The sequence below is a fragment of the Gallus gallus genome, chromosome 2 (assembly GCF_016699485.2).
Source record: "Gallus gallus isolate bGalGal1 chromosome 2, bGalGal1.mat.broiler.GRCg7b, whole genome shotgun sequence".
NCBI classification, from domain to species: domain Eukaryota; kingdom Metazoa; phylum Chordata; class Aves; order Galliformes; family Phasianidae; genus Gallus; species Gallus gallus.
The window spans coordinates 24,990,021-25,003,971 of NC_052533.1; the positions used below are offsets into that span (position 1 = coordinate 24,990,021).

At 50.0% G+C, this 13,951-nt stretch overlaps 2 protein-coding genes across 5 annotated transcripts in view; both read left to right on the forward strand.

Annotated features, from left to right (window-relative positions):
• The first annotated feature begins 2,141 nt into the window (after positions 1–2,141).
• Positions 2,142–13,951, forward strand: part of NXPH1 (neurexophilin 1) — a 143,566-nt gene continuing 131,756 nt past the window's right edge. The window contains exons 1-2 of one of the 4 annotated variants that reach the window (XM_015281893.4): positions 2,142–2,208; positions 3,840–4,001. In XM_015281893.4, the coding sequence (XP_015137379.1) occupies positions 3,948–4,001 (54 nt within the window). In that variant the 5' untranslated portion in view covers positions 2,142–2,208; positions 3,840–3,947. Of the gene's footprint in view, positions 2,209–2,271; positions 3,245–3,336; positions 3,386–3,839; positions 4,002–13,951 lie in introns of those variants that run through there. The other 3 variants (XM_015281892.4, XM_015281891.4, XM_015281894.4) reach the window with 3 other exon arrangements.
• On the forward strand, positions 5,364–6,822 carry LOC124417798. The gene has a single exon (XM_046938329.1). It carries the CDS (start codon positions 5,431–5,433, stop codon positions 5,854–5,856), a length of 426 nt encoding a protein of 141 aa, XP_046794285.1. The 5' UTR covers positions 5,364–5,430; the 3' UTR covers positions 5,857–6,822.

Genomic DNA, 13,951 nt, shown 5'->3' on the forward strand with positions numbered 1-13,951 from the left:
TTTCTTTTTCTTTTTCTTTTAATATATATAAAGGATTATTTCCAAAAGAAGACACTTAGGCTCTATGAATTGTACTGCATGAGATCCAGATCTACTTACTGCTTTTATTTCATGTATAACGCTCAGGTGGGTTAGCTACATCGCACAGCAGGTTTAGCCCAGTCATTTGATATTTATCATTACAGCACTGTGTGTTCTTCTAGTGCCTCAAGCAATTAAATCATGTGCCCATCTTCTGTTGGAACCTCCAGCAATTATTAATCACTTGCCATTGTCTTCGGATTTTCTGCTTGTGACCCTTTCAGTTCTGCAAGCCGGGAAGCTTTCTTCGCAATAACAGGGAAGCTACCTAAAGGTCAGAATATATTTCAAAGCTCTAAAAGTAGTCCAATTGCATTTTAAAGTCTAATTGGACTTTTTAAAAGCCCATTAGTAAACCCAGAATTTGTGATTCTTTAAAACCTCACTAGCTGACACCACCTTGCTGGGGACCTTGTTGCTAGGATCGCACACAGTATCCAAACGGTTAGAATTAAAATTAACTTTTAAAAATCTAATATTTCACTTAAGCTGCTCTGCCAATATTACAGAATCAGATAAAAGTCAAATGACCATGTCGAAAAATCCTAAATGTCAGATAAGCAGTGCCATTCCCTTTGAAAAAGTATCACGTGTTCACAGCTGGAATCCTTTGGAACCCAATGTCTGATTTTATTTTATTTTTTAGTTTTTAGCAGAAAAGATCAATCGAAAAAGATCATCCTTGCTTCCTTCTTCTGGAGTGACAACAGAGGGAAGTGGTCCAATCAGCCTTTCTGAGGGAAAGCTTGGTTTCTCTGTAGTTAAGGAGCTCAGGTGGGGAGGTCAGCTGAAGTGAGAAAGCCCTCTGTGAAGCTTTGGGTCAGACACTGCCTGTTAGGGAATAGGTTCGCTCCTTCTTAAGACCTTTACCTCAAGAGCTTTCTCATGCCTCAGGTAGACAACATAAAGGCTTGTTTGCAGTAGATCTCACTGAGTTCCCAGGGGGAGGGGATTTCAGTGGGCTGAAATAAAGAGGAGCCACGCTTGTGATTCCAATGGAGCCCAGGGTTCCACTGCAGAGCTCACCTAAATGAGATACGAGGATCTAAGTGAGAAAGACTGAGGAGACCTTAATTTGCCCAGCCAAAGGAAGAATTCCTCTCCAAGGACTACTTCCGTACCACCTCTGATATGAAGACATTAATGACCCAATCTTGGAGAGGCTGAATCAAGCTGCGCAGGCTGCAGGAAGGATAGTTCCTTCTTAGAGGAAGCTATATGTTCCTCAGCAACGTGCCCCTGGCAATCAGTCAGACTTTGCATTTGCTTCTCCTGCTCTGCATGAACCTGGCAATCTCATATCTAAGGTAAGAGTAACCGTTCTGGGTCTACACACATAACAGCTGCATCTTGCGAAGACCCATAGCGTAGATCATCCGTGGTCTCCACTCAGCTGATGACAAGTTTGTTCTGTGCCAAGAGAGGACCATTTCTCTTTCTATCTATAGATTGTGTACTAAATGCAGACAAAGCCTCTCAACTTATAAGAAAATAGGAGTGGAAAATATAGGAAGGAGGCAGTTGGCAGTAAGGATAAGTCAGCTGTGATTTTTGATTTGTTATCCCTTTGAAACTAGAAGTCCCCAGGCTGCTGGAGCCCGCATGGTATTGCAGGGGCTGTCTGAGGGGCAGGATGACAGCATGATTCCTTGCAGGCTGCATGCTTCTGTTCAAAGCCGTGACGTGAGCGTCCCACATGTCTGACAGAGGGATGGTGCTGGAGCCATATGGAAGTGTCCGTCTTCCAGGTGTCTGGAGCAGGAATGGCCATGGGGGAAACTATGGTGCTGCTCTTCCAGAGGGGATTCACCACCTTGCCCACTCCCCTTTTATGTTAGTGTTCCAAACTCAGGGCCCGAGATTAAAACAGTGTTTTACAGATCGGTCCTCAAGCCTCGGATTGCAAATGCTAAGTACAAGGGCATGCTCTGAGAGAAGCAAGGATTTGGCAGGACAGCTGAAGTCCTCCCTCCCTCTCGTTCCCCGCTCTGTGCAGCATGCTGGCTTGCTTCTTGGTTCCCCTTTGGGAGGTGATAAATCTGAGCTTTGCTATCGAGGCTGGGGATCTGGGAAGGCTGCCCTGTGCTGTTGGTGTCCTCCCCTTCACCCTGTCCCAATGTCACATTGGTAAGACACGGGCTGGGGAGGAGGGCTGGGGGGAGCGTGTGGAAGAGGGCAGGAAAAGAACCCGGAGGACTTGTGAAGAAGAAGGAAAGCAAGGTCGATGAGACCTTTCTCCTTGCATGACTGCCGGCGGGATTCGCCGCAGCACCGGGCAGGGATGCGCCTTCCAGCCTCGCTCCGAGGGGCTGCCCAGCCACAGGTTTCTGCCGGCGGGGGGAAAGCGTCTCTTTAATCCCGGAGCTCGGCTCCCGCAGCCGTCACCCAGCTCGGTCTGCGGGCTGAGCGGCGCCGCGGCTGCACGGGACACCCCCGCGGGAAGCGGAAAAACTGAAGGGAAAGAGAAGAGGCCGAGGAGCTCCGCAGGCGCCGGGCAGGGCAGCAGCGCGGCGGGCAGCGCGGGCGCGGCAGGCAGCGCACGGCTCGCTCGGGGAGGGCTCTGCTTCATCACCCCGTGCAGAGGAGAGGATGGGACGCCGCTGAACTCCCCTTCCTCCCTCCTCCCTTCCCCCTCCGCCGAGCCAGCCCCCCCCTCCTCCCCCCTCCGCCGCTCTTTCTCTCTCCCCAAGCAGTGAGGCTCGGACAGCGCTCGGCTCCGGCGCTTTATTTTAAGATGATCGGCCAAGGTCTTTGCAGATAGATTTTATCTGAAGTTAAATAGCGGGCGCTCGCCGCTCCCTCGCCAATAAGTCATTTCTAATAGAGACAAATCGCCCTGGACGCCCCGGAGCGCCGCTGCCGCCGCTCCTGCCCGCGCCCCCCGCCGAAAGCGAGCGGGCAGTCGGGGCAGATCCCTCCTCCCGTAAGTGTCCTCCTGCTCGGCGGAGCCGTGCGCGACTGTGTGCGGAGAAGGGGAGGCGGAAGGGGGGGAGAGCCCGCCGGCCGCCCCGCCAGTGCCTGCGCCGGATGCCCAGCGGCCGCGGGACAGCCCGGCGCGGAGCGCGGCGAGGAGATGCGCAGGGGCGGGGGGCTGCGCCGCGGCGCTCGGCCCCTCTAGGCTCGCCCATGGAGCGCCCCGCGGAGCCGTCGGATCCCCCACGCCGTACGTATCCCCGCCGCGGCCCCCCCGCGGGGCGCGGGGCCGGAGGAGGGCTGGGGCCAGGGCTGGGGGGCAGCGCCCGTCGGGGCGCTCCGGGGCGCGGCCCCGACACGGAGCGAGGCACGGAGAGGCGAGAGGAGGGAGGTGGGCGCCTGGGGGTGTGGGGGGTCGCGGAGCTGCCCGAGGGGCCCGGCGACGAAGCTCTTCGCCCCGGGGGAGCAGCCGGAGCCCCGCTCCCCGCACCTCCTGCCCTTGTCCTCTGTGCCGGCCCTCGCCGAGGGCGGGCGCGCAGGGCTGGCGGTGGCACCCCCGGGCCGTCCCGGCCGCACCACGGGGGCTCCCCAGCCCGGCTCCGACACGGGGAGCGCTGCCGCCGGGCGCTCCGCAGTCAGCCCGGACCGGGCGGCCACTCCGCTCTGCCGCCGGATTAACTCGATTTTAATCGTTTTCCGTTCCCTCCACCCCCATCCACACACCCCATCTCCTTCTTCTCCCCCGCCCCCCCCCCCCCCCCTTCCCTACACACCTCTCATCCCCCCTTGTCTCGAGCCTAACGTTGTCTTGTGGTCATGAGGTCTATAATTTCATTTTTGTCTAGGCTGGTGAGAGCTCCGCTTGTTCCGTAAAGTGGATGTCAGGTGGATCTATGTTCTGCGAGGAACAAAGAGGCAGCGAAGGCAGCGCGGGGGAAGTTTGAGCGGCGAGGATGCAGGCTGTGTACTGGTGCGCGGTCCTCCTGCTGCAGCCCACCCTCTACTTGGTGAGTGCACGGGCCGGCAGCGGGGAACGCCGGAGAACCAACAAACTCACGGCAGCTGCCGGCAGCCCGAAGCCGCGCCGGGCCGGAGGGGCGCGGGGCTCTGCGGGCGGCTCCCGGCAGAGCGGAGGGCACGGTCGGAACTTCTCGTCCCCGGGGAAGGGCCGCGCCGCCGGGGGGCAGCGTGCGCGGGGTCCCGGTGCCACCTCCGGGCCGGGGCGCCCGGTGCCTGCGGGGCTGCCGCGGGGCTCCCGTTCGGGCTCGGGACCGGAGCAACTTCGTGCCCCGCTGCCGTGCGGCCGTGCCTCCCCGCCACCGCTCGGCAGCCCCGGGGCCGGCACAGCGAGTGCCCCCGCGTGAAGCGCCGCTGAGTTCCGTGGCGAACCTCCTTTTAGGATTCCCGGGGGAACGCGGGTACACAGAGGCGTTATCTCCGTTAGCGCGCACTTCGCTCCCTCCGCAATCGCAAGGAACAAAACCAGGCAGGCTGCTCCCTGCAGCCCGCTCCGCTGCCTGAGGTGCATTCAGGGGGCGAACGCTGGGCGGTAGCTCATCCCTGGGGCGGGGGGGGAAAGAAGAGCCCCTCGGCCAGCAGCAGCGGGCAAAGCACCCCGACTCCCGTGCGCGGGAGGCTCCGACCGCGGCTCCGGCGGCGGCTGCGGGGCGGCGGGGGCGGGGGGCGGCGGCGCTCCCCGTTCCGCGTCTGCCTGCGCTGGCGCTCCCGCGCCGCATGGGGGCGCTGCGGTGCAGCGCGGCGCGGCGCGGCCGACGCGGGGCAGCCAATCGCGGGCGGGCGCGGGGCTCGGCGGGTCCGCGCGCGCTCTTCTCCCGCGGCCGCGCAGCTCCGGGGAGCGCGCCCGTCCCGCGCCCTCCCGCTGCCCTCCACCCCCGGGCGTCGCCTCCCTTCGGTTGTGCGGCGGAGGGGTGGGGAGAGCCGGGAAAAAAGCGCGCGGCGAACAATCCATCAAAGAACCGGAGCGAGATCGATACGTCGTGTTAAATTTTAAATGTGTTTGCTGGCAGTTAAACTGCTCTCGACTCATTACAACAACAGCGCTGGATTTATTCTAATGTGCCGCAGTCTGAACAACAAGCGCATTAATTCTCCTTTAATTGTAAACTGGGAGCATTTGAAAACCATTCAGTGTGCAAATTATGCTGATTCAATTACCGTTTAGTTACAGACTTCATTACCTGAATGCTTTTTTTTTTTTTTTTCTTTTCCGGGTTTGGCATCACTGAGCAAAGGAGACGATATATATATATTTTTTAGTCTCCTTTGAAACAATGAGAATATGGAAAAAAAAAATCGGGAATAAAAGGCAAACAGGAGGAGAGGGGTGCGCTCCTCGGCCGGAACGCCCAGGGGGGTGCGGAGTGTATCCCCGTCCCATCGGCTCCTCTCCCTCTCTCAGTCGGTCCCCGCTCGGCCATGCCGGCCGCTCTCCCCCCTCTCTGCGTTCAGGAGTCGCTCGGAAAGTTTGCTTTGGGCCCTCGCAGTGATAAAGTGATCGCGTGGAAGTGCCGAGTTCTGCCCGCAGCGCCACGCAGCAGCGCTCGGCGCTCTCCCTCGGTGTCCCTCTGCTTGGACTCAGTTCGGGGTTCGATTGCCGGTGCCCGACCTGTTAGGAAGGGGAAACGAAATGACGACGCGAACAGATTCACACCGAGTTTGTGGCAGGACCGCCTGTGGGCGAGAGGACAGCCGCCCCCCCCCCCCCCTCCCTCCCGAACGCGGCGGCACTCAGCGAACACCCCGAGCCCCCCCGTTACTGCACTGTCGCTGTGTGACCCCCCCGACCCGGCGACCCTCTCTGCTCTTCTTCCACCGTTCAATCTTTTCCTAATGAAATCTTAGGGGGGGAAAAAAGAAAAAAAAGGCAGAGCAGTGCTTCTGCTTTCCCTCCCTCCTTTTAATAGAGCCGTATGCCATTCCGCCTTATTGCCTGGGATTTATAGAGGTTACGGCTGACCGCAATGAGTGGGAATTTTGCTGAGGTGGAGACGCTCGCCTGTATTATGCTTATTGATAAGGACATTAAGTAGCCCGTGCGAGACACGCGTTTTCTCCTTGTTCCGAGCTGTGCGGTGTAGTGCAAATATTACGTTTGATTTGCACGGGGAGAGCGTTGCCTTTGGCCTAAACGAGTGGCTCTGTATGAATGCGGTAGAATTAGGAGTTTATCTCCACGGGCCGCAATGATTTTGTTCCTTCAGATTTAGAGAGCTGCACAAAGTGTTCAAAATGCCACACTCGGATGGATTTACCCCGAGACACGCTGTCCCTTCCAAAGCATCTCGGTGGTATTCTAATGAGTAATGTTTTCTCAGCTATCAGTGCTGCGCCGAGCTCAAAAGTGTCATTGAGGAAGCATGCAAATATTTAGGGAGAAAAACCCACTCGGAGATTGGAGACTTTTTCCCCTTCTTTTTGGGTTTCATTTCCGTCTGTGTGTAAGGACACCGGGGTCCTACGCTGTTCCTTTCATTGAAACCTTCTCGTTTAATTCCCACTTAGCTGACGGTGAATTTTCTGCCCGACACCACAGCAAAATAAAACTCCAGGCTGTCTTTCCCCGCCTTTATTTCCTTCTTTCTTACTTTCTTCTTCCCGGGGTAGAAGCAACATGCTGCAGAAGCGACTGCAAAACGCGCAGCAAAGCTGCTGGCAAAGCCGGCAAAGCTCCCAACCACTTGTTTCTCGGCGGGCCAGCTCCGAAAAGGGCCAAAAGGCCGAGGCAGACCGTTCCCACAGGCTGCACGGAGCCCCTCGGTGCTAGCGGGGCCCGGTGGGTTCCCGGCAGCGGCAGCGCTCGCCCCGTCCGCCGCCCGCAGCGCGACATCCCGCATCATCCGCTGCCTGCGGGGCTCCGCCGCAATCTCGGCTCTGCTGCCCCGCGCCGGGGACAGCCTCCGACCCCGTGCGAGGAAGGAGCAACAGCTCTCACCTCTTCTGCTGGGATCACCCTGCTCTCTGCCTGCTCCCTGCCCGGAGCAGCGGGTTTGTCAATTAGGCTCGACACAAGCGTTGCCTGGCAGGGAGATATTTTCCTCCGTGCAGCGCTTAAACGGAACAAGGGCAAATCACGGGATGATTCCCCCCACCCCCACACGCATCCCCGACGTGGGCTGCGAGAAGGTTGCTCCGCGGGGGAGCTTCGCGGGGGGCGCAGTGTTTTACAGGGAGACGGCGTTGGCAGAGGTATCTGCAAAAAGCCTGAGAACCTCCTCCCGTGTCGGTGGGATTTTGAGGTCCGTTCCACACCGTTTAGAGGCCTTCCGACAGCCGAGAGGGGCTCTCCTGCAAAGATGTAGTGAAGAAGAGCTGTTTCCAATTGTTCTCAGCGTTGGCACACTCGGTGCGGTGTTTGCTGAGGGGGTAAACAGGGTGTTGGCGGCTCCGCAGTTTGTGTACATTTAATTTCGCTCTGTGTCGCACTGTTTGCGGTCATTTCACCCCGGTTAATGAAAGCTATGGAGAACGTGAAGAGATATCACGTGCTGCGAAGATAAGTTGATTTTTTTTCCCCATTTTTTAAGATAGTTGCTGATTGTGTCCTACTTTGATGTGGGAGGAAAAAAAAAAAAACAAAAAACAACAGCTCTACAGGCAGCGAAGATAAAAGAAAACAAAAAACAAAAGAGAGGGAAGGTATTGTCCTGTCATAATCACCACCCACAGTATTTTCTCAGAGGCATTCGGTGCTGAAAGCATTCGGCTATTGCTTTTTATTTTTTCCAAACAAGCGATTTCTTGCATTTTTCAATTTGACGTCCGAGGAGTGGAGGGGGGAGAGCGCTTTGCGGGGGCTGGGGGAGAGAAGTGGCTTTTTGTGCTGGGGAGCTGACATGTTCCTGAGACAGTCCCGCTCCCCCTCTTTAAAGGAGTTTGGGACGCATTCGCAGTGGTGTAGGGGAAATAGTTACCCTTTCGGAAGATGGGGCACGAGAGTAGAAATCGGTCTCTAATCACTTGCACCTGGTGAAGTAAACTTCTCTGTGCTCTAGTTTTCTGTTAGGCATTACAGTGATGCATTTTTTTCCCTTTTTTTTTGTGTGTTTTATTTATTTATTTATTTATTTATTTATTTATTTATTTATTTCACGCTTCCTTCATTCCCAACCACAAGGAGTGTCCTAGGAGCTTAGGAGGGATTCCTCTGCACTGGATTTTTTTTCCCTGCTGCTTAGCACATGCTGTTTTCATCTCTAGAGAAGGCAGCTCCGAATAGATTTCACCTTTCAGGGTGGCACCTGAACAGAATGCAGTATCTTCTCCCCTTTGAATAGCCAAAACTTCCAAGTTGGTACTTAGTGGTATCCATTTTAAGCACTTTAATACATCCCTGCATCCCTAAACCTCCATTTTAATTAACAAAAAGCCAATCTCCCAGTCGTCTTGGAAAGTGCGGTGAAGCAGGTTAAGAAACCAATTGCTCGGAATAGCCAGCACTTGGAGAAAATGAAAGTGTGAGCCATCCTTCCCTCTCTAGGATTGGCTTCTGTTCTCTCGATTGGGCTTGGGTGAAATTATGCTGTGATTTATCAGATAGTTTAACTCTCAACTCGCTCTTCTTATAAGTCAGCATTAAACCACCTCCTGGGTGCTTTGTAAATACAGCTTTAGCATTTTTTTTCATGCAGCAGATTGACATGTTGACGATTCTGCTTTAAGGAATGTGACAATAAAGTGGAAAACCAAAGGCTGGCAAGCACTTCATCAAGGATAAAAAGGTTCTGCTGTAAGGATGTCACTCAATTTATTGTGAAAGTCGAATGAATTACGTTTAATGAAACTGCTCCCCAGATGAATATTACCAGCAATTTCCTGAGTTGGCTCTGTCAGATTGATATGAGGAAATGCCAACCCATATCAAAAAAGATCTCCAATCTCAATTACTATGCAAGCTTTCGAAGAGCTTCTTTTTATTGATATGATATATATTGGCGGGTTCTCAGTGCAGTGGAAACTGCTCTCTGTTCCACAGGACAGCACTTTTCCTAGTTTATTGTTTAACCCTACGTTTTTCTGGCTGTATTTTGAACTTCTGAGTGTCCTTCCTTTGGTGGGGAAACTGCTTCTCATTCTCTTCTCCCTTCTGTGACCTAGAGAGACTGAGGTTGTGCGTCTTGCAGAGAGAAGGGGTGATGCTCATTTCGGGAAGTTTGTTCAGCCTGGGTGGACAAAGCCGAAGGTCAAGAGAAATAACTCGACAGAGACAATGGCGTTGGATCTCCTCATTTTCAGTGTATTTCTAGGCGACAATCCAGAGCACGCCAATATTTATTATGACTGGCAGTCCCAATATTCCCGCCCTTTCTTCCTCATTCCTCTAGGGCTTCTTTGGGCAAATTAGAAATTCACTAAACCCGCTAAGAGAGAGAAAAGCTCTTATGTCGCCTCATCTACATAAGAATTGACTTTGTGAGAGGCTTTTCTCTTCTATTTTAACTACTATGACACCGGTCGCTGCTTAGTAACAGTTTCTTTTCCCAGAATCTGCCTTGTTAGTCTTGTTTGTGATTAAAGGAGGAATTCAGTCAGTTTTATTCTACCACAGCACAAGTTGAAGTGGATAGAGAAAGAGAAGGTTTTGAAGGACAGCCGGGAGGTTCTTGGCACTCTGCAACAGGACGAGAACATGGGCATCTTTACACGTGGATCTGAGCCGCCTGCATGCAACACTAAACAGGAAAAAGAAAGAGATTGTCCTTATTCCATATAGAGTTAATTTTGGTTCCCTTCCTCTTGTTTGTTATTGAATCCGCGTGCAAAACTTTCTTCAGTGCACGATTAGACCAGGTGATTTTTTTAAAAAGTGGCCTTCTTTTTGTTTTCTTTCTGTCGGAGGCTCTGGATGTTTCAAGTTGGGGAAAGCTGTGAGGGGAGCAGACTGGGGCTTACAGACGGATCGAGGCAAGGCTGACTTGCAGTGCTCTGCCCTGCGGCTGCCTCGCCTCGTCCAGCCGCCTCTGGGGGCTGGCGCACCCTTTCGGCCGCCCCCCAGCCGCACGGGCTCCATGGCCCGACGCTCAGCACCTCGGAGAGCTCCAGGGCTGGTCGGCAGCGACGCCAGCACCGCGGACAGCGCCCGGAGCCGCCCCGCTTCCTTCCCGCAGCGAAGCCCCGCTGGCGCCGCTCCCTCTGTGCAGCCGGGGAACAAGCCGGCTGCTGGAAACCCCTCCGTCATAGATACCCCGTCTCGAGCCAGTCAGTATTTCGGGCCAGTGCTGCACAGACCATAATCAAAACCCATTCTGGACTTGGGGTTTTGTTGCCTGCATCACTTTTCCTGAAGTAAGAAGTGGATGGGCAGACAAGAAGGTCAATGTATTTACTGTTCCTGTGGACTGGCTTTCTATTAATGGTGAAACAGCCCCTTTATTTTCTTGAGACACACTGATTAGAGGGGTAATGCTTGAGTGGGTTGGGGAATAAGGATGAGATCTCACATTTAATTATCTAAGATCCCCAGTATGATGCCTCTGGAGTTGGAAAGGTTGTTCTGTGATGCTTGGGTTTGCCTCATGCCATCCCATAGCACTGCATCCTCTTCTTTTTGGGGAAGACCAGGGACATCTGAAAGCATCAGAATCAAAATAGGCTATGGGACATGACTGACACTGAAGTGTGAGAGCAAGAAATGATTAATTACTACTGACAATTCCCATCTTCTAGGTTGTAGTGGAAAAAGCTCTCTTGCATAGTCAAGAGTTGACATTACTTTCAGGGCAGTGGTGCTCTGAGACAACCTCAAGGGACAGCCACGTCGGCTTACTCCACTTACTTTTGTTCAGATAGCCAGGGCTGGGGTATATTCCAGTTCCCTACTTGCTTTCATGAGGATGTAATCACACACAAGATCCTCCACTCCTGTAAATCCCCACTCACTATTGACAGAGCTGTCCTCTAGAGATCTGCTGCCTGAAAACCACTTGTCAGTGAAACACTGACAGTTGACAAGGAAGGTATAAGTGGATGACTGATGGAGAGCCCTTCAATAAAGAAATGTGATAGGAATTGACTGGGCTACGAGGATAAACAACCCACAATCTCCACCAACCCCACAGACAAAACTCTAAGCCATTTATTCTTGATCCATATTCTCCCATGAATATCAGTAGTGACTGGGATACTTTTGCTAGATGTGATCATTTTCCAGTCTGTTTTGATTACACCATGTCCCTATGAGTGGTGCCTGGAAACTGTATTGTCTGCTTCAGAGATATTGCTTTTATCTTCCAAATGCCACCCTCATTAATGTCAGTGTCTTGCGGTACACCTAGTGACAAATGTCTCAGGAACACTCATCTGCCTTGCATGCTGCATCCATCTCTCCAGATGCCCTGTCTCTGCCTCTCCAAGGGGCAGTTCAATAATATTTTCTTCTTGTCCCCTGTGTCTGCTTTAAGAAGATTCGTTTGCTAGTTGGTCTCTGTCTTGTCCATTCACATATTGGTTTTGCTGATGTCCTCTGAGGTATCACCTCTTCTGTTAGCTGTTTCATCACTTAGATGACACGTTGACCAGTACATCAACACATGGAAAGATAACATACTTTTTCCACATTTGCAGTTTTTGGAAAGGGAAGAAACGAGGCTTAGTTTGCTTTCTGAGTGACTACCAAATGACAGTGATACTAGTGCCTATTTTCCTGAAATCTGATTTTCTAATCCAGGCTCATTTTTGTGTGTACAGCCCAGTTGTTTCTTTGTGTGTACAGACCAGTTGTTTCTCTTTGTGTGAGTTTTTAATCACTCTCCTTTTTGCTGACCTTTTGAAAAACTACTAAGTAATATACACCTAAGCTATTTCTTTGTGCATTTCCTTAAAATTAGATGATTGCTGGGACAGGGCCCCTGGGATCAGCAGACTCAGTAGGAGTATAGATTCTGTTTCCCATTCAAGATTAAGTATATCATTTGTATCACTGAGGAATGGTTGTCATTATTCATGTGCTTCTTCAAACTGAAGGCATAATTGACAGCACTTCAAAAATTGTTACTAATGGAATTTCTGTTATGGAAAGTTCAGACCACCTGTACCATAATATTTTTATAAGTCATTCTTGATTGAACTTTAGAAGAAAAGTTCTTCTGCTGAACTATTTTGTCAAGAAGTGTTGTCATAGGCCTTCAGGTACATAAAACTACTTATATAAAATTAATGGACTGCTTTTATTATATTTGCAATCTCATCCATAGCATTTGAAGCCTTTCAGAAGAAGATACAGGCTTAAAATAAAAATAATATTAAAGCTGTGCCCTCACAGTTGTTACACAGTCAATAGTAATATTGTAAAATATCGGTCTGTTTAAAATCAGAATGTTACTTGGTAATTTGACTCTAATTTAGAATAATTTCTGTTGTCACTTACTGTAGCTACTGTGTATTGCATACAGAGTGTTTTCTTAAAGCTTACTCTGAAAATGTTTTGCACATTGAGAAGGTTTTTTGGCAACAATGCTAGGTAAACATAGCAATAATTTTGTAACTTTATGGATGACAATTGCTAAGTTTGTGGGTCTTCAAGGATCAGAAAAACAAGCAGGAGTATGAATGCAGAGATGTGACATCAAAAATGTGCATAATAAATATAAAAACCTTGACCACTAATAAAGATGGACTCCATCCTGCTGTCTTTCATCTGTAATATATATTGCCTCAACAAGATACACAATTTTATATACCTACCTATTTCTTATCTCTGCTTTCACAAACAGTTCAGTTGTCTTCATTGGACTGCTTGCTTGCTTGATGGTAGAGTAATACATACTGCAAGCAGAAGTACAAGAATATGACCCTTTAATAGCACTACCTACTTATATCCAAATTATAAAAATAAATAAATAGGGTTTTTAGTAGTTGTGTGCACAAAGGATATTCTTAACTCTGTGAAGCCACTTCACAGAGTGGTCACTTGGCGTAAGGAACATCATCATCTGGCCTGTGATAAAACAGTGCTCTGTGTGAATCTGCTGCTGTATTTTCAGTTTCTTTACAGTTAATCAAGTGGTGGTACTCTTCTCTTGATCTGTACTCTGTGAGTAGCTCTGCTGGCTCAGATAGTACCAGTCACTGTAATAATACACTATTCCACAGAATCATAAAGGTATCAGAATGTGGCTTATGTTTGTATCTTTAATGCACTTAATATTTGATAACTAGAGCAGAATGTAAGCCTTGAAAAAGTTACTGGGTGGGTTAGCAGATTGTAATGATATGGTTCAGTCTTTCAGCGTAATGCAATCCAAATGAATATGGAAATGTGTGACTAAGTAGGTTAGAGGAGGTGCGACTGCTTCTTTTATTCTGAACAATGAATGGAATATTCTGAAATTGTGGGGTTGCATCAGACACTTCAGAGTAGATGCCAGTGCTTGGTGACTGCCTTTTATAAAGTACAAGTTTAAATGAAGAAAGGAGAATTGCTTACATGGGCTTCAGTATTTTACTGAACAAGAATCATAAGAAAGTGAATGCAGTAAGGGTTTTGTTTTTTTTAATTTCTGCTTTTAGGATATATTTTTTTCTTCTTCTGTGACAGAAAAGATCAGGCATCTATGTTTTCATGAATCCTACAGTGTAGTAATTTACATCTGGTCTACTTTGAATCTATTACAGAATTGTGCTTATAGGCAAACATTACACTACTTATCCTCCCTTACCATAAAAATATTTCTTTTATTATTTATTTTTCACAATAATTATTGGATAAGTTATTTGATAATAAAAATTATACATTTTGTTGAATAATATTTTTTTTCTACTTAATTCTGAATTTTAGAAATAGTGAGATATGACTTATTCATACTACTAATTAAACTTCTGTATAAATAGTCCGGAAAACATCTTTATCTTAGAAATGAACTCCAAAGTAGGCTTTTCAAATAGATTATTCATTTGTCTTTTTGGTAAATGTGTTTTTTGGAGTGTTCAAGCACCACTTACT

What these genes read in the sequence shown, in the direction of transcription:
- LOC124417798 (XM_046938329.1), top strand. Translation starts at nt 5,431, where the DNA reads ATGCCGGCCGCTCTCCCCCCTCTCTGCGTTCAGGAGTCGCTCGGAAAG.